Below are 19,328 nucleotides of genomic sequence, written 5' to 3' on the forward strand. Positions count from 1 at the left end.
AAAAATTCATGCACTGTCATCTCTCCCGGAGACTGCCATTCCTAAATCCCAGGGAAAATGCAGTTAGAAAATGATTAAATATTATCATGTGTGCAGGCTTCAGACAGATGCATAACTGTCCTAGAGAGATACTCGGTAGAAGAGAGAATATACTTGGAGAGGGATCAAATGAATGAGAGCACCTGTCTTGACCTGCTCACATGTTTCCAAGGACTGTTCAGGATTCAGACTTGGCCATGGACATTGACTTAGAAGCCTGACAGAACACAGACATTTTCAGCAGAAGGAAACTTGGCAAAATAATAACAAGAGTTGGACCAATCTACAGACATTTGGCAAATGAAACTGTGCAAATTAAATCCTAGTTAACTTCAAGAGTTTGGACCCAAATGTAGTGATTTTGATTCCTCAATGTTTCCAAACAATTTTGGTACAAATTTTGGATACTGACTCTGAATATGTATTAAAATTGCTGTCTTTAAGAATCTGTTTATTCTTAAAGACAGAAAGAGTATACTACTATTTGCCAAATGTTATAGTCAGCTTTTTTTCTTTATAAACCAGCTTTTTAAACATAATTTACATTTCTTCAACATATGAAATATATTCAGGGCATTACTTATATATTTATTCTTCTATCTCAGAATACTATGAAAAAGATATATTTTTATTTTATTGGTTGTTTATCATTATGCAAGGGTTGATAACTCAGGCTGTGTCTATACCACTGTTTCCCAACCAATGCATCAAGACACATTAGTACTTTCAGAATAAGCACCAGGGCCCAGTCTTCAATTTCCATGAATCTCCTTTGCGGATTTTAATAAATGAAGATGGTCAGGAAAAGGAGCCTGATTAATATATACAGTTAAGGATATACAACTCCAAACTTGATAAATATATTGGGTTAGAATGTATATGAGAAAGTGGTTCAAAGTCTTCCTATTTGGGGACAAAATCCAGCGAATTTAGAGGTGTGTCTCAGACTGAAAGAAGTTGGGAAACAATGGACTCTACAAGTATCAAAACAATTGTCTGAAAATCTAAAATTCAGTCAATCAAATTCATTTTGTTTACATGTTAATAAACAAGTAATGTCATGCTTTAAAAATCAAATTGGCTATATTTTTCTTACTAAATCCGTCAATTCTGTTGGTTGTTTTGACCTTGTGTAAACACAGCCTAAACCAGTATCTAATTTATTAATTAAGCCAGCCATGCAAATTAGCAAAGACCCATAACCGGAACGTGGAAGAAATTAGGTTAAATCTAAAAGAAATTAGAGTGTTGGTAAGTTTTAATCAAGTACCAGACATCTTCAGGCTATAGTTGCTCACTGCCATCAGATTCATTACTATTATGATGATTGGTAAATGTGAGAAAACTTTTCTAATTTTGTGGGCTGATAGATATTTTTAACCACCTCAATACTAAATACGTAATTTAATTTGGAGTATGGGATGAAGATATCTCAAGAATATAAAAGACTTTCATGCTGAAATTACTTTTAGTGAAACCAAACATTTGAAATTATTTGGAACTCTGTTTATCAATATACTACAGTATCTACTCATGTTAAATTATTTTCATTTGACATTTTATTTTTGTAACTAAAATTTATGATCTACCATATTCATGTGTTTTCTAATTTGATCAAGAAGTTAAGTTTCAGCTATTATTGTGGAAAAATTAACTTGGAAAAACCACAACAAACTGTAAGCAATAGCTGATTCTAATTCTTTCTTCACTTTCAAAAGCATTGGCATGTCGGAGATTTCTGTTAATACACATCTGTCCTAATTTGTCAACCACAAGAGTTTCAATCACTTTAGAAATCACATTTTAGGTATTTGAATTCAAGTGCTAAGTTTGTTGAGCAATTGTCAACGTCACTGATAAATAAACTTTTAAAAAATTGAGTGTGTTTTTTACTGTTATCACTAAATGAAAAAGTTGCTGGGCAGGTCTGTATGCATTATGCCTCAAGCACCAAGTGTGCTGATTCAGAAGAAATGGAACACCTAGGAGTTTTATCATGCATGACCTCTGAATGACTGGGGCAGATATTCATAACTAAAGAAGGCCTCACTGTAGGAACTTTGTGAGTCATCCAGAACATAGTAAATCCATCTGGACCAGAGTTGTACCTTATACTGATGAAGACTGTTCAGCTGCAGTTATGTACAGGAAAAGGCAGGGATATTTGAAGGTGACTGTAGATTTAACAGTTAAGAGACTAACATGATTTCACGTTTATGTATATTTTTAGGCAAACCTAAAATACAGAATTATATAATGAAAATTAAAAAATTAGGATGATTACTAAAATTTAGGATCTAAAATGAACTTACATAATGAAAACTAAAAAGTTTAGGATGATGAGCTTATGGGATTATTTACTTTTTAATATTTCATCACAAGATTGCTTTAAAGGGCAGCTCTAATGAAACATAAAGAATAATCACACAAGTTTGATTTCTATATAACTCTGGTATATATTAGTTTAAATAATCCTCCTACAATGTTTTGTGAGAGTGTGGGAGGCTTAATCACTAAGACTTTCTAAAGCAACATTTTAATCAGGACAAGCAAATTTATTCTAATTTTCTTGAATTACTACCACTCATATAGCTTCCAAGTTAAAAATATATTGTACTACAAATTTTGTTGGCAAGGTTAGTTTAATTCTGAATGCCTACAGAAAGGAAGATAATTTGCAGATATAGTCCACCCAAGGTAAAAGGGTAGAATTTCTCATCTAATTAATGATTACCTCCTTAGAAAAGACCACTACTATACAATTATTTGGTATTACTCCACTATTTTGATTTTCTGACACGAATCAGATAGGTAAGATCAGAAACCCAGGTTTTCCAATGTAGTTAGCTGACTATGGAGCACAGCACTGTGAGGGAAACAGGCAGGGTGATGATCTAGAAAGAATGTGAAGATCTGAGTTCATGTCCTGGCTCTAGTTGTTATTACCTATGTGGACTTGGGCAACTCATAGATGCCTGGAGTTAATTAATTAGTTCCTTAATCTCTCAAATGAACATTATAAGGGTACTAAATTATGTCTCATAACAGTTTCTATGGAATGATAAAATCACACTGGGTTTTATCACAGAAGCTCTGTCCTCTATGGTAACAACATACACATTAGTGATTAGCTATTACATTCCAGTGCAGCTGGCCATTTCACTGTAGAGAACATTTAATATTTATAACTTGAGGAATGTCTTTATTAATGACGCCAACTTAATGGAATCTACTACGTTAGTCTTTAGATATTGAGAGGATCTCTAGTTTCTTACAATGCAATCCTTTTCTAGGTTGGTTTTTAAATAGAGTATACAGACATTCTTACACATAGGTTCCATCCCCACCCCCATTGCTTCCTAATGATGCAGGATTTTCCATGACATCTGGTCTCAGTGTCAACAACCATTTATAGCATATCAGCTGTAATGAGCAGCAACTGTTTGCAAGTTTTGTTCCGTACTTTAATATGAATACAATGGCAACTTCTTTCAACATGTTTCAAGATTTTCTTGAAACTGTTCAAATGCCCGAAAGTACACAGGCAGGTTGCTGGAATCACTTTCAGAACTGGAAGAGACTTGGGAGATAAAGTAATTCAAACCTTTCAGTGTCTACATGAGGTAGGAAGGCCCAAAAAGACGAAGCTGAGACTTGAAGTTAGATTTTCTAATTCCTTCCTTTTAAAGATGTGATACTAAAGAAATGCCTCCAATTATATGAAAACAGTTATTTTTAAAAGGTAGTCCATTCAGTAGATGTTTTTAGAAGAATTTGAAGCACGCAAAAATATTTACTACCCATATCCAAAACTTATGAAAAAAACATAGTTTTAACCTTGCTTCACCAATTATGATCTTTATTAAGAAACTGATTCGGCAAAGGCAATGACCTTTAGCATTAACCACATTAGGCTTTTATTTGTGCACATAGTTGATAACCATCTAAAAGACTCAACCATTAGGAATATATATGTAAAATCATGTGTGTTTTACTTCTTTTTAAATTTTTGAATATTATGAAAAGTTCAAATTACTAATTTTAATATTCTATATTATTTCTTACATTCCTTTGGGTATTATTTTTTAAGGAGTAAAAATTGTCTTTTAAAATTTATTTCCTTGATTGGAGAATCTCACTCTTTTAACAGAAAACCATTCTCTGCTTTGGTGTGTTTTCTGTCACTTATCTTTTGCCAAAGAAGGTGCAAATGAAGTTCCCCAAAATAAACTATATTTTTTTAGTTTTGCATGAATTGAAAAGCTTGAATGTCAGGCTCACTTGTCTCATTTATATACATGGTACAAGTGACTTTAGCTTTTATTTTTGTAAGAAATTAATGCCTGAATTCATCTACTTAGCACAAAGAGTTTCCAGTAGATGTATATGCTATAAGTTTGCAACTAGAAAGTACTCTTTCTATTCATAAGAATCATTTTGTATTCCATTCCTGTTTATTCATTTACTTCTACATTGTCAGCACACACTGTTGGGTAGACTGAAAGAACCACAGTGTAACTCCAGTTGGATATTGCAATTATCTACAGCTTCTCCACTGTCTGACAAACACTAGGCACTCAATAAAGAAACACTGGAATGACTAAATAAATTATTAAATTTATCAAATACATACTTAGTTTCAAAAATATCAAAACACACACGCACAGATGATGCACTCCTTAAACTTTTATGTAAACATGTCTCTGAGAAAAGTATCCTACTTGTGATTTTTATAATTATTCAAAATAAAAATTTCACAGGTTGACACATCTAACTACCCATGGTTAACAAGGATTTACTAAATACTTCTCATCTCTCCCCTTCCCTGAAAACTAATTCCTTTGTGCTCTGGTCATAAATTTCATTTATTTCTATGAAAATCTCCAAATTCTCTTCATTAAAATCACCCCCCCCCCACCCCCATCCATCTATCCATCCATCCAGTAACTTTTCCATTAAATAATGTTCTTCTGATTAGGGGCTAATAGTAAGGGCAGCATTCTCTGCTGAGGCAATTCACAGGGTGTTAATTTGTTGCTAAAAGATTCAGTTGTGTGCATAAAGTCTATCCAGATTGTTGTCCATGAAGTAGTTTAGTAACCATTTCTTGCACATTTGAACTGTAGAAATGTTATTATTTTGTTTGAAATAGTTATTTGAAAAAGCATAGCTGTATAACTATCTCCTTTTACTTATTCTGTCAACTGAGTCATAGAAATTGTATTCTCTAAGTTCTTAAATGAGGAAACATATCTGATCTGACATTCCTTCATTTCTTGTGACATTAAAAATTGTCATTTGTTACTGCAACATCTCTTTGACCTAATACTTTCCCGAATGCAGTACTTGTCTGATGTACTTCCTCCTTTCTGGGAAGAACATCATCAATACACTGTTCACATAGGTGTATATATATTAAATATTTTTTTTGTAGGGATGGGGGTCTTGTTATGTCGCACAGGCTGGTCTCAGACTCTAGGCCTTAAGCAATTCCCCTGCCTTGGTCTCCCAAAGTGCTGGGATTACAGGCATGAGCCGCTGCACCTGGCATACATACATATTTTTAAATGATCCTTAATTCAATGGCCAGCAGGGTTTCATCCACACAAAACAAGGTCTGTTCTTGTTTTGTTCAGTAATATATGCTCACATTTAAAATGGTGCATTATTAGCCGCTGAAGAAATATTTGATGAATATATGTTCTTCTCTTTTTGCATTTGAACTTTAAACCACCAATTGACAAATATCCAACACTGAGTTATAGCACTCGGCTCCTTATAAATAATCTGTATTTTTAAGCACCCAATACTAATTGTCTTGATGTGGCAATTACCAATTAAATGTGGCAAATGCATTTTATTATTCTTTGTCTCATTTTTCAAAGGCTGTGGTCAATGTTACCTTACTGATTTTCTAAAAGAAAAAGTTTTACTTCACATACCAGTCTACTGCCAAATTATGGTGCCCCCCTACTCTACATTATATCTTATTTTCTTTATTACTAATGATACAGATTTTGTTTATCTCTGGAAAACCCATAAGCAGGACTATTTTAACCTTCTGATTCACTAAACTTAGATTAGAACCATTTTCCCAAATAATTCTGAATGCTGCTAGCAAAATTATTTTCCTGTTATTGTTTTGACCCATTCTTTGGTCTTTAAAGGCCTTTAATTCATTTAACTAAATTGAGAAGTAGTAGTGATTAAGCATGCAGACTTGGAATCAAATTTCTTTGGCACAAATCATAGCTTACTAGGTGAGTGATCTTAAGTTCTTTCACTTGTGGTTGCTAAATTTTTCTTTATGTACCATGGGGATGATCAGAGTGCCTTTCTCATAAAGTTGTTCTGAAAATTTGTATGATAACACAATGCAGGATCCATGGTAACTGCTTGATAAATGGCACCTTTTTCCATTTTGATTATTAAGATCCTGACTTGATCTAAACGCTCCCAGACTACAGTCCTATCCCAGAACTGTACTGTACTGCATATCAGCACCACTAGATCCCCCTAATATTATCTAGAGCTATGCTAATTGGCCTGCCACTGGATGCACCTTAGACAAAAGGCTATGGTCCATGTATCTACTAGGTTCTGCCTGGTGCTGACAGATGGACCTTCTTTTTTTTTTTTTTTTTTGAGACGGAGTTTCGCCCTTGTTACCCAGGCTGGAGTGCAATGGCGCGATCTCGGCTCACCGCAACCTCCGCCTCCTGGGCTCAGGCAATTCTCCTGCCTCAGCCTCCTGAGTAGCTGGGATTACAGGCACGTGCCACCATGCCCAGCTAATTTTTTGCACTTTTAGTAGAGACGGGGTTTCACTATGTTGACCAGGATGGTCTCGATCTCTCGACCTCGTGATCCACCCGCCTCGGCCTCCCAAAGTGCTGGGATTACAGGCTTGAGCCACCGCGCCCGGCAGATGGACCTTCTTGATGCTGAGATTCCACCACCCTGACTCTTCTCCTATTGCTTGTTTCAGGGACATCCTGAAATTGCCTGGTGTACCTTAGCCTTGTTTATAGGTCCTCTTAACTTCCCACTGTGTAATAAGACCCAATAAGCATCAGTTATTCAAATAAATAGTGATCTTTATTCTAAAGATATACTTATCTTCTTTGTGTTATTCAAATATTAATGAACACGTAACCTATTTTATTTAACGCTGCCCTTTATGTTATAGATGTACTTTTGGTTGACCTTCGTCATTTCTGAATTGAAGGAATATGCTGCAGGTATTGGCCAGGTAGAAGGCCCTATGTTAGGTACTGTGGAGTATCGCATTGCGTTAAACAGCTATTGTTACAGAGGGCTTATATACAAATTGTACAGCACTTACATGCTCATAGATGCTCTTTATCATGATAAACATTACATTTACTTTGTTTCTTTTTCTCACTGATGTAGACAAATTAAACTATGTGCATCAAACATATCAATTGTGCATCATCAATTAACATATTAATTAGTGTATGAACACAAAGATACATGGCACAGGAATAATAAAGGCAACTTTTTGCTTAAAGCATGGTAATAAGAAATTTCAGCAGTTTTTTAACTTCCTATATTAGTAAAATCTTTCATCCATACCTGTGCATGAGCTGTATTCTTCACAGCAACGGAGCTCAGTTAAATGCAACTGCAAGTAGGTTACTGTTAAGATGTTTAAGATAAAAGTTCTTCCAGTTTTTCTCTTAATATTAATTTCCTGTTTGACTTTACCTGTTACTTTTGTTCAATAAAGTTTGTATGTTGCATTTAAAAAAAATTTTTTTTAACTTCCTATATTAGTAAAACTGCCGACACAAGCAATAAATTTATCAGAGTATACATCATGTGTATAAAAGGCACAAAAGAAAGTCAGGGATTTGATACGTTCAAGAGGTCCATCAATTGCCTCTAATGCACATGTTTTGAACTCTCTCAGTGTGTTTATGAAATGGCCTACTGAAGCAAGCACTGAGAACCAGACTCAACTGAAATCCAGCCAAGTAAGCAATTTGACAGAAACAAGGACAACAACTACAGAAATTATAACAAGCTCTCTCAAAAGTTCATTTCTGTTGTCTCCCAGAATCAGAATAAGAATGGAGAGCAAAAGTACTTTCTCTGCTTTAAAGAAATCTGATGAGGAATGCTGCAAGTTATTTCTTTTGGTGGTAAGCCTCCCTAAAAATCATCTGCTGAAGTTTTATTAGTGATTTTAGCTCATATGTCAGATAACATATTTTTCTTCACAGTCCATGTTCTATTAAAGTTCCAGTCTTTGAAGGGCTCACCTGAGTCCAGGTGCTTAGAGAAGTCCCATATTATGATTTCATAAAATATAACTTTAAAGTCATGAAAGAGAATTCACATTTTTTAAATACTTGGCTTTTAAAGTAGACTTATGGTTATATAACATGGAGTAGAATGTTTCAAATAATAAATGTATGGAAGAATCTGAAAAAATTGCACAAATAATGTCCATGTTCACATATGTTCACTTAAAAGCAAAGTGCTGCTGCAGATCCTCAGAGGTAACAAAAGGGGCTCTGTCTGTAAATGGCCAGTAAAGAATTTTTGAGGTGACTGTAAAACACATGAATTTTTAAAGAAATACACTGTTTTTGCTTTATCCCAATGGGTACATTTGGTAAGTGTTAGCAGATATACAGTCCAATCTTGGCTTTTCAGAAAAAAATGCCCTTAACCATACCTTTGACTTCGATATTTAAAACTCTCTGTACTAAATGAAATCAAAAGAAGATTGTAGAAAACTAAGGCAATGTTTTGCTTATAAATCACATCTTCATGTAATTGGTTTAGTAATACAGTCTTCCAGAATACTGAGAGACTGGAAATATGGATTTATAATTTTTTATAACAAGAAAAGTCTGTACATGAGAAATAAGTCTAGTTCCTCTCACTAAGCACACAATTTTAGACATTCTAAAGCATCCTTTGCCACCTTTGTCCTAATGCGTAGAAAATGCTGAGTTTGAAAGAATCAAAACCATACAGTGCTCACGTTTGCTATTTTACTCATCTAGTAGTTGTTCATTTAAATTTCTAGGCCTTCACTATTTTTCTGAAATTCCACAGGTAAAACTAGAGTGCTGGGAGATGCAGACAGAAAATTAATGAAAAAGTACTCTCCTTGTGAACTATTTCATTTTTAAATGATCTAAAAATTCTTTGTCCTCCAGGGTATCAGAAGCTGAGTGAAGTCTTAAAGGTATCGGTAGGCATTCAAATGAAAATTCATGTATAGGGATATACATATCTATTTGCTACATAAATATTATTTGATGATTAAATTTGTTTTGCTTTTTTTTTTAACATCTGTAGTTTTAGAAGACACTAGTATCTTGGCTTTTAGGAATAGGAATATAAACAAATAAAAAACTAAGGGGTCTCAGTGTCCTCAGAATTCCTAGGACTACTGTTAAGGGAAAGAGAACGTTAGAATTCATAATAGGGTTCTTTAGCACACAATTGTTTAGGCTAAAGCTTCACCTAATAACTTTACTTCTACTCACTTTGTAATTTTACTATTTATATAATATTGGGCATATATGATATGAATATAAAATGTTTGACCAATGTCCACAGAACAAGTTTAGCGTGAAGAAGAGATCATGAAGCCCTACTGAAAGTCACATTAAATGCTATATCCATCCTTACGAGGACAGAAATAAAGCATCCTATTTACTGTTAATGTTAGGAAGTTATTTCTATCTGGATAAATCAAGATTTATATGTCTCAAGTGTATGTTAGAGATGAAATAAGAGAGATTGTGGTGAAGGAAAGTTCCTGAGTAATGTCCTGGAATAAGTCCACACAACTTTATTGCTCATATTTTTGCCTTTACAGGCATAATTGCAGCTGAACAGTCATAAGGAACTGTGTGGTGGTTTATCTTCTCCAACGGCATTACTCACCTTCAGGTCCCGATGGACCACGCCCATCTGATGGCAGTGTAGCACAGCCTCCAGGATCTGCTGAATGCAATGACTGCATGCAAACACCAGGGGGCGTGTGTTAGTTCCAAGCTTACACTCACTGTCTGTATACCCTCAGAGAGACTGGGTTAAAGTGCAGAGCTAGCAGACAACTGGGGTTGTATTGTACCACCTTCAATCATGTAAACATATTGCTCAAGTAGAGTGACTACTACCTCAGAACAATCAGATCTTGCCAGATGTGAGCCAGAATGTGGATCCATTTGTTCTAGAAAAATCCATTTTCAAAATATTTCATGTCATTCAGGAGCTCATTTCCTGGTTATAAATTCTTCCAGGAAATAAACTGGAACACAAAAATAATGTGTATAGCTGTTGTGTTCTGCCTCCACCCCACCACATAAACTGTTTCCCTTTCCCATTTTTCCAGTATTGTTCTAAAAGCTGTCACATTAACAGCCACAGTACTATTAAGGTTAAATTAAGATACCTAATGAATTTTTGATAAATCATTAACTTCTTGTGCTTTAATTTAGCTGGCAATTATTATCTCTTGCCTGAGGGTTCGTCAGACTCAAATGGAGCAATGCGTAACCAGTTGTTCTGCTACAGCAACCCGTGGTCTCAGAACAGAAGTGGTGTTTAAATCTACAGGCGGACATACATCACAGGTCAAGTTTATCTCCAGGCAAATGCTGGGCAATTCAAGAAAGCCTGCCCCCAAACCCCTTTTGGTCGTTTACTGCTTGGAAACTTAACAGGTTGCATTCTTTAGTATTCTTCCCTTTTTGCTATGATGTATATTTAGCCTGTAGATGAGCAAACTGGAAGAGGCATCATGCATTATCATTTCATCATTTACTCATTTTAGAAAAAAGTTGGGAAAGGCAAGGGAACCAGTTTAAATACCCACCCTCTGCCCTTTCCCCAGAAAAAAAAAAAAAAAAAAAAACTGCTTTGATTCAGATTTATTGACTTCATATACTGACCTTCAGGTCCCTGTGAACTATGCCATTTAGGTGACAATGATTTACACTTTCTAGAATCTGCTGTATACAATGACTGCAAAGATACAAGGGCAGAATGGAAGGGAGAACATTTTAAAGGCACATAATCACATTGAATATGAAATAAAATGAAAGTCCCAATGAAACAAATAAAAAAAAAACAAAATTATGTTTCTTCTTTTTTTTTTTAGCTTTACATGGGAATCGAATAATGCTGAATAAAGCTAATTTTGGTTCTAACAAAAATGACATCCAACATAGAATTTGTGACATGTTCAGACAAAACAATTTGAGCTGTGTTGTTTTCACTGTAAGTATACAAATTAAGTCATATGTATAAGAAGGTAAAGTTACCATATTCAGAAAGAAAAGTTTATAAAGAATTCCCATAATGTTCTGGGAAAATTCTTCAGAGATATAAAATTTCTAGGTATTTCTTATACACATCTAAACTGTTTAAAATCTGAGGTCACAATTAAACAGGTGTTGAAACAAGAGGGTAAACACAGATGAAGTGGCAGGTGAAACAAGGGTCAAAAAAAAAATGGAGGGACACATTTACCATTTCGCCTTAGAAGCGTTGCTTTTTGTAAAGTATATAACAGGAAAACGAATGCAAGTCTCCAACAATAAAGGGAGAATTTAAAGTAAACCCATAAATAAAATAAACCCCTTTTTATTATAAGATTACTTAGGGGAAGAGCTAGGGAACTTTCAAAGAATAAATAAATACAAATTTAAAATCCCCTGGAGCGCTGGTAATTGTTAACACTTTTTCATACACTTCAGTGTATGAAAACACTTCATACACTTCAGTGAAGAAAAACTTTTTTTTTGCTTAATACTATATCAAAATGCACATTTTATGATATTCTTATTAAAGGTTCACTGATGTCAAACGGACAGCTAATTAGAGAGGAGAAATCCTTGTTTGGCACCTATAAGGCCCCATGAGCTGTCATCTGACATATAATAACGTAGAACATATCACACTGATGAATTTTGTATAAGTTCACTGTGCAATTCAAATGCAAGTATGATGTCCTGAACTACATTTATTCATTGAAAGATGAAGCAAACAATTTAGTAAGAACATTTTCAACCATTTAATGTATAAAATAATATTATTCTAAAAAAAATTTTGAATTAAAAAACAATCACCTTCTGATTTATTACTATGTAAATATTTTAAAAATGGATTATGATAATGATTTTTCTAGCTCACTTATTAACAATACCACTAAAAGGGTCTCATATTCATTGCTGTTGACTACATTGCTTGAGTATTGGCCATTATTTTTAAAACATAGGAATCTTTTTTCTTTTACAATAATATTCACTTTCCACTACTCTTTAGGAAGATTTCTCTTACGGTTCTTAAACAACAATCATAAATTATTAAATATTGGGAATAACAGAAGATAAAGAAGTAAACAATAATACATATTCAATGAACATCAACATTTTTTTACTAGTGAGAATGGATTCAATTCTAAAGTTCTTGAGAACTAGTAAAAAAAGTTTTACATTTTTTTTTTTGACAAACCAAATAGCCTCTTTTGAGACAGGGTCTCACTCTGTGGCCCAGGCTGGAGTGCAGTGGCATGATCCCTGCAGCCTCCACTCCCAAGTTAAAGTGATTCTCCAGCCTCAGCCTCCCAAGTACCTGGGACTACAGGTGTGTGCTGCCATACCCAGATGAGTTTTGTATTTTTAGTAGAGATGGGGTTTCACCATGTTGCCCAGGCTGGTTTCAAATTCCTGGGCTCAAGCAATCCTCCCACCTTGGCCTCCCAAGGTTCTGAGATTAGGAAGTGGGCTACCACATCTGGTGGAGAAATAGCCTCTTTATGCTTCTAGTTAAAAGGGAATGTTTCTTCTCTTTGATTTCGTCTGAGACCTATCCTAAAAAATATCTTAGGGCTCTTTAGCACTAAAAATAATTTCTATTTTAATTTCATCCTGTATTTTTCAAACCAAGTAACAGCCTGCTTAACATAACTTCAAAAGGCAAAATAAATGAAATACCCTAGTTTAGTACCTTGATTAAAAGTATTACTATTTCTTGGCAAATGGCCAAATAGCTAATTCCAAAGCTTCCCTGAGGCCCCTTTCAGGACCCTAATGTGAGGATTTGGGGTAAACTGAGCAAGTAATGATTCACTCATCACAGTGTAAAATACACAGACTCTTCTACTTGACTTTGGCCACAAAAATTCCATTAAAAAATTAGAGCATAGTCATGTACAGATAGATTCACAAAATGGCATGAACAGTGCATTAAACCAAGAAGAAAAATTAGAAACTTAGACGTGTGCCTCTGAGCGCAAGGTGGAGCGGCTGGGAACCTCAATATCAGCTGAACATCTGTTGAGGATCAGTCTATAATGGGATTAGCAAGCCTTGGGAATCTCTGATGACGTTGGAGAGTGAGGGCAGAGTCAATAACTGAATTTTCCTAACACCTCATTTGCATTGCTAATAATGAGCCAATCACTCTTGATCAGATTTTTAAAAATAAATGACAGTTACAGAATATATGTAAATACACAGGAAAATTAACACCATGCAGTCTAAGTAATAGCTAAGCAAGTGGTTAATGTTACTCCACTCCAAAAATGTTGCCTTGGGTAGCCTAGGAAGTTTCAAATTAGACAAAAATCATAGCCTACTTTTTAACTTTTGTGAAGATTTTGCCAATGAACAAGATGGAAAAATTACTGTTGAACTCTCTTAAATACCTGAATAAATATTTTTCACTCAGAGGTCTAAGGGTTTTAATAAAATTTCCAGAGTTAACTAGCTAATAATAGTTCCTTAGAGAGACCACTGAGACTTTTTTTCAATCTGTTTCTGTTTTCTGAATAGATATTCATTATTCAGTGGAACTTTCTGTGATGATAAAAATGTTCTATATCTGGTCTGGCCAATTGGTAGCTCATAAACACTTGTGGGTACTTAACATTTGGCTACACCAACATGTGGTTAGATCAACTGAGAAATAAATTTTTAATTTCATTTAATCTTTATTAATTGAAATTGCAATAGCCACATGTGACTACTGGCTACCACCAGGCAACCTAGAATCTACCTAGGGATTAAAGGATTTCAATCTTTGATCTCTGATCTTTACTAAAAATATATTGCTTTAGGAGAAGTCATTCCAATTAATTAGGGTGTTTTGGTTTGTTTTTTTCTTCTTGTTTTTAATAATATGTAATCTAACTGCAGATGCTAGATAAAAATATAGACCAGATTCATAGATGATTCTTTCCTAAGAATCATCCAGGAGACCCATAAAACATTTGCTTGTACAAACATGCATTTGTAAAGAAATATGCTGAAAAAATATTATTTGAATGTTGAGTCTTGTATCTTGCCCAAGGCAAGTCACTTACCTGGCATCAGCTTCACTGTAGTATTCCCTTGCCACTATGTCTTCAAACAGTTCACCTCCAGTAACTCTGGGGAGATAGAAAAGATAATCACATTTAAAAAGAAGAAAAAAATAAGCATCAATAATTTGCAAATGTGTTCGTATAGATTTTTTTCTTAGATTATTTAAAAAATTATCAAAACATTTTGAAACATGAGACAGTGTTCATAAGTCAAATCTATTTAAATCTTTTCTATTTGTCTATCATTAGATGCAAGGTCACAATTTTCTGTATGCCATAAATATATTCAGCAATATCTTTTACAGAAAATGGTTTTCATTTCAATTCTTCAAATGTTAATTGATATCCGACAAAATTTTGGCACAGTTTAGAAACATTTTCTGACCAAAAGGAGATGATACACATCATGGCCATGAGTATGAGTTTGCAGGCTGCATCTTTCTGTGTAACCTTTTGCTATTTTTGCGTGTGTCCATCCTTAAACATACTGTTTTTTCCCCTTGAAAACACACACATAAAAATACATAGTTTTCCCAAAAAAGTGGGATCGCATACTACATGTAAATAACTAAGCTAATTGTATTTTTCATTTTACATTAAATTATGGCACCATGTTATATCAGAAGCATTTTCCCCTAATTTAATGTAATATGGCAATCAACAGATATATGCATGTGTGTACATATAGGCGTGCGCACACGTATGTGCATATTAGAGAGTATTTCTACAAGAGAAATTCTTACAAGTAAAATTACTGGGTAAATGAGTATACACATTTAAAGTTTGGTCAAGCAGACAAGGCAGGTCATCTAAAATGGTTGCACTGCAAACATTGTAAAGGTGCCGACAGGCCCAAATTATTACAATAATAGTTACTATTAATAAATAAAACACCATTCCAATTGTGGAAAATTCATGTTAATATGAATTTCTTGGCTATTAGTGAGGTAGACCATTTTCTCATTTATCAACCATTTCTTCCTCTGCTATGATCTGGCTTGATTTTAAAAGGACATTTCATCCTTGGGGTTCGACCTTATAAGAATTAAGATTTGCTGAGTTCCTACAATAAACCACACAGTGTTCTAAGAATTATATTAACTCATAAATACCCACAATTGCCCTGTGAGCAATTGCCCTCCCAGTTTATTGATGAGAAAATGGAGGCCCAGAGAAGTTAAGTAACTTTCCCAACATCATCACACAGCCTTTAGTGACACAGGCAGGCCATCCACTCCACAGCTCATACTCTCAACCACTCCACAGTGCAGACTTTCTAATAATGACATTGCCAGTCGTTATAGTTTAGAAGCCATGAGTCATTTGGAAAAGCATCAAGTAGAGGTATAGAGCTTCATGTATAAACACTACAGAGTGAGATACAAGGATGCTAGGGTTTTTTTTGTTCACTTGTTTGCTCTTTTGCTTTATTAACTTTGGAAACATCATCAAAGATTGCATGTTTTAGAGATAGCCAGTTAATATTCTCTTCCTTATTCTCCTTTCCAAAGGAAAAGATGGGATACTAAAAATTGTAAATATGTCTGAACAGTTACGCAACTTCTGACTTCTTAAATGCATTCTGGATATTTCAGAGTACTTTAATGTGAGTCATTATTTCCAATTCCATTATTTTTACATATAAAATGTTTACCTAAAATTATCGTATAAAGCTTTGAGAACATGCCTATATGCTTTTCATATAGACATGTTCTTATAGGCATGTTCTGAAAATCATGGTTACATGTACATAATTCCGTTTAGTAACATAGTTGTTTTTCCAATTAGAATCTATAATAATAAGGCAATCACACAATGTACCTTACATAAATTATAATGCAAATTAATTAGACAAAAACACTTTCAACAAATTTATTGTCAATTTTGTGAGATTTCTTCGTTTAAATGTGACTAATGTATTATAGATATATACTCTATTTATGCTTGTTTTTGACCATAAGTACCTAGAAAACTTGCATACATTACAGACAATTTTGGATTATTAAAATGTTTAATAAACATTGATTAAAGTCTATTGACATTAACAAACTTGCTGCTATTTATAGGCTCCTTAAACATATTATTTACCCTATGAGAAATACCAGATCTTGGATCACTGGGCTCTTGACTTCCTGATCTTTGCTATGTTAGCATCTAACCTAGCATTAATATGTATTTGCTTAATTACTGACTCTTGAAGTAATGATTAAATAAGTTAACCCAGTTAGAAAACCATGCTATCCATTTCATTTACCGTTAAGTCTGGACTTTACAAGAGCTTAAAAAAAAAACCATGCACATATCCAAGTTTAGCTATCCATGGCAATAGGTTTTACTTTCTAAGGGGTTCATATTTAAAGCAGAATACTGAAAAGTCAGGAAGAGCAGCATTCTGGTAGTTTTCAATGAATTATAATAGCTTTAAACAAATTTGAGGGATGTAGAGTTTTATGCTGAGTTTTGGATTATGTAGTTAAGTGTGTCTGACAACTTCTCTCTCCTCTTCTAGCATTCATTCTTCACATTATTTAAAAACATCTTTACACAAATGAAATAATTTAATCATTTCTTCTATATGTATGATAAATGTCTGAAAAGAAAAAAATGGCAATTATAATAAAATTCAATGTCGTGAAGAGAAGTGACTGAATTTTCTAATTTTAACATATTTGTATACCCACATTATTGTTTAACAGAACACAAAATTAAGCCATAGTTATGTAAATATGTAATATTTTTGAAAATTTTGTGTGCCATGTAAAATTTCATATAATGTACAAATTAAATCAGTCTCATGAATAAACTGTTAGATTAATTAACTAATTAGAGATTTTGTGAATAAATTGATGTCAGAGTTCTATAATATGAAACATATCAATTATAAATCTGAAGCATTAATTACCATTTATGAATCTCAAAAACATTAGGAAAAAGAAAAGATAACTCTAGAACATGAAAAGATGAGACTACATATCAGAAAGGTTTGTGGTGTTGTTGTTATTGTTATTTATAGTGATACTGATTCACGCTGTTACCCTCTATAATGAATTGTTCTTTTGTTTCTAGTGTACAATTTGTAACTTACATCAGAAACGTTCAAAAGTAGTTTCATTAACAATATAACATTTGTAAAATTTCATCAGTAATATATCTTTGTCCATGATGCTGAGCAGCAAGTCGAGTCGGCTTTAAAAAATAAAATGGTGCCACATTAACTCAAGAAATAGCACTGACTTGGAGATTAAAAGCAGTGCTCTGAGTGGTGGGAGAAAGCCAGGAACTTCAGGCTGGAGCTGATGGAAAACAGGAACCAAGAGTGGCACCTAGCTAATGCACAAGGAGGAAGCCATCCTGCTAAGGTAGGACTGGGATTCCCTCCTGGAAAAGGAGTAATTTAACCTGGGAAATGAATTTAAAGCCGAAGAACAAAGCTAGTGAGATGAGATGACTAGACCTGAAATCCAAGCCTCTGAGCAGAGGTAACAGAGGTTCATCAAGCAGTTAAGCAAAGAATCACTACCATCAGATTTTTGTTTGTTTGTCAAAAAACATATTTTGTGCTGCCTTGAACTTAAGCAATTTGTATGTCTTCATTCAGTGATGAAGGCAGAAGTTGCAATGCTGACACATTCATCCGTGTCACCTGCATTAAGCCATTTTATATCAAGGACTTCAGCATCTGCAGATTTTGTTTTCTGAGGGGGGTCCTGGAATCAACCCTCTGTGGATAGTGAGGAACAACTGCAATGTATACACACACACACACACACACACACACACACACACACACACACACACAGTTATATGTATATGTATATGTAATTTCACTTATAAAATACTGATTTGCTGGGCGTGGTGGCCCATGCCTATACTCCCTGTACTTTGGGAGATTGAGATGGGAGAATTGCTTGAACCCAGGAGTTTAAGACCAACCAACCTAGGTAACATAGTGAGGGCCTGCCAGGTGGGGTGGTGTGAACCTGTAGTTCCAGGTACACAGGAAGCTGAAGTGGGAGGATTGCTTGAGCCTGCAGAGAGCCATGATCATGCCACTGCACTCCAGCCTAGCTGACAGAATGAGACGGGGTCTCAAAAATTAATAAATAATAAGATCAAATACTTATTTAGAGAGGTGAATGGAAGATTTCTAACATATCAGACATTTCAAAAGATATCTGACCCATATACTGTACTGTGCATTAAAAAAAGAAAGAAATCACTGTATATGGTTTTACAAACACCACAGATATTCTAAAGAGTAACAATAATAATTACAAAATATGGTTTTAAAAGAGTAGAGAAGTCCATCTAATTAGAAACAATTTGAGAACATACAGTAATTATGTATTATCTATTGAAATTCAGTAAGCCTATTAGAAGTCTTGCTGAATAAAAGATAAATTAAAATCTATACCTATACTATATCTCTTGTCATTCACTAGACTGTTTCAAACAATATAATACGCACATGACTATTTTTATTTATCTATATGTTAAAATCATTGCCATTAAAAAATCCCTTGTATTATCACATTTTTTTCTCATATTTTGTTATTTATTATGCTTGGGTAACTCTTAGAGAAAAAGGATAATCACTTTAAAAAATATCTGCAATTGGCCCACTGATGAATGTTACTAACTGAGTATCATCACCTGATAAGCTACATATTATTAATGCCACATGTACTGAAATGGCCTTCCAGGGTTAGGCTGAACCTTCCTGTGAAGGTAAGTTTTCACTGTTAATGCCAAGGCAACTGCCTTTGACTGAAAATATCACCACAGTAAAACTTTTTTTCACATGCTAATTGGGATGAAATAGTTTCTGTATATCAGTAACTCATGTCAAAGTTAGCTTTGATCAACAGAAAAATGAGCCTTTGTTTAGCCACAAAATGTGTAGATCATGTTATGAAAGCCGGAAAGCTACTGT

At 34.2% G+C, this 19,328-nt stretch overlaps 1 protein-coding gene across 24 annotated transcripts in view; it reads right to left on the reverse strand.

Annotated features, from left to right (window-relative positions):
• The window catches only part of CAMK2D (calcium/calmodulin dependent protein kinase II delta), a 309,946-nt gene that overhangs the window by 80,550 nt on the left and 210,068 nt on the right, over nt 1–19,328 (reverse strand). For 17 of the 24 annotated variants that reach the window (XM_074396635.1, XM_074396639.1, XM_074396633.1 and 14 more), the window contains exons 5-6: nt 14,396–14,461; nt 10,980–11,052 (exon numbers count right to left, since the gene is read on the reverse strand). In XM_074396635.1, the coding sequence (XP_074252736.1) occupies nt 10,980–11,052; nt 14,396–14,461 (139 nt within the window). Of the gene's footprint in view, nt 1–9,969; nt 10,043–10,979; nt 11,053–14,395; nt 14,462–19,328 lie in introns of all 24 variants that reach the window. The other 7 variants (XM_074396636.1, XM_074396634.1, XM_003929441.4 and 4 more) reach the window with 1 other exon arrangement.

This window comes from Saimiri boliviensis, chromosome 3, assembly GCF_048565385.1.
Source record: "Saimiri boliviensis isolate mSaiBol1 chromosome 3, mSaiBol1.pri, whole genome shotgun sequence".
In the NCBI taxonomy this organism is placed as follows: Eukaryota; Metazoa; Chordata; class Mammalia; order Primates; family Cebidae; genus Saimiri; species Saimiri boliviensis.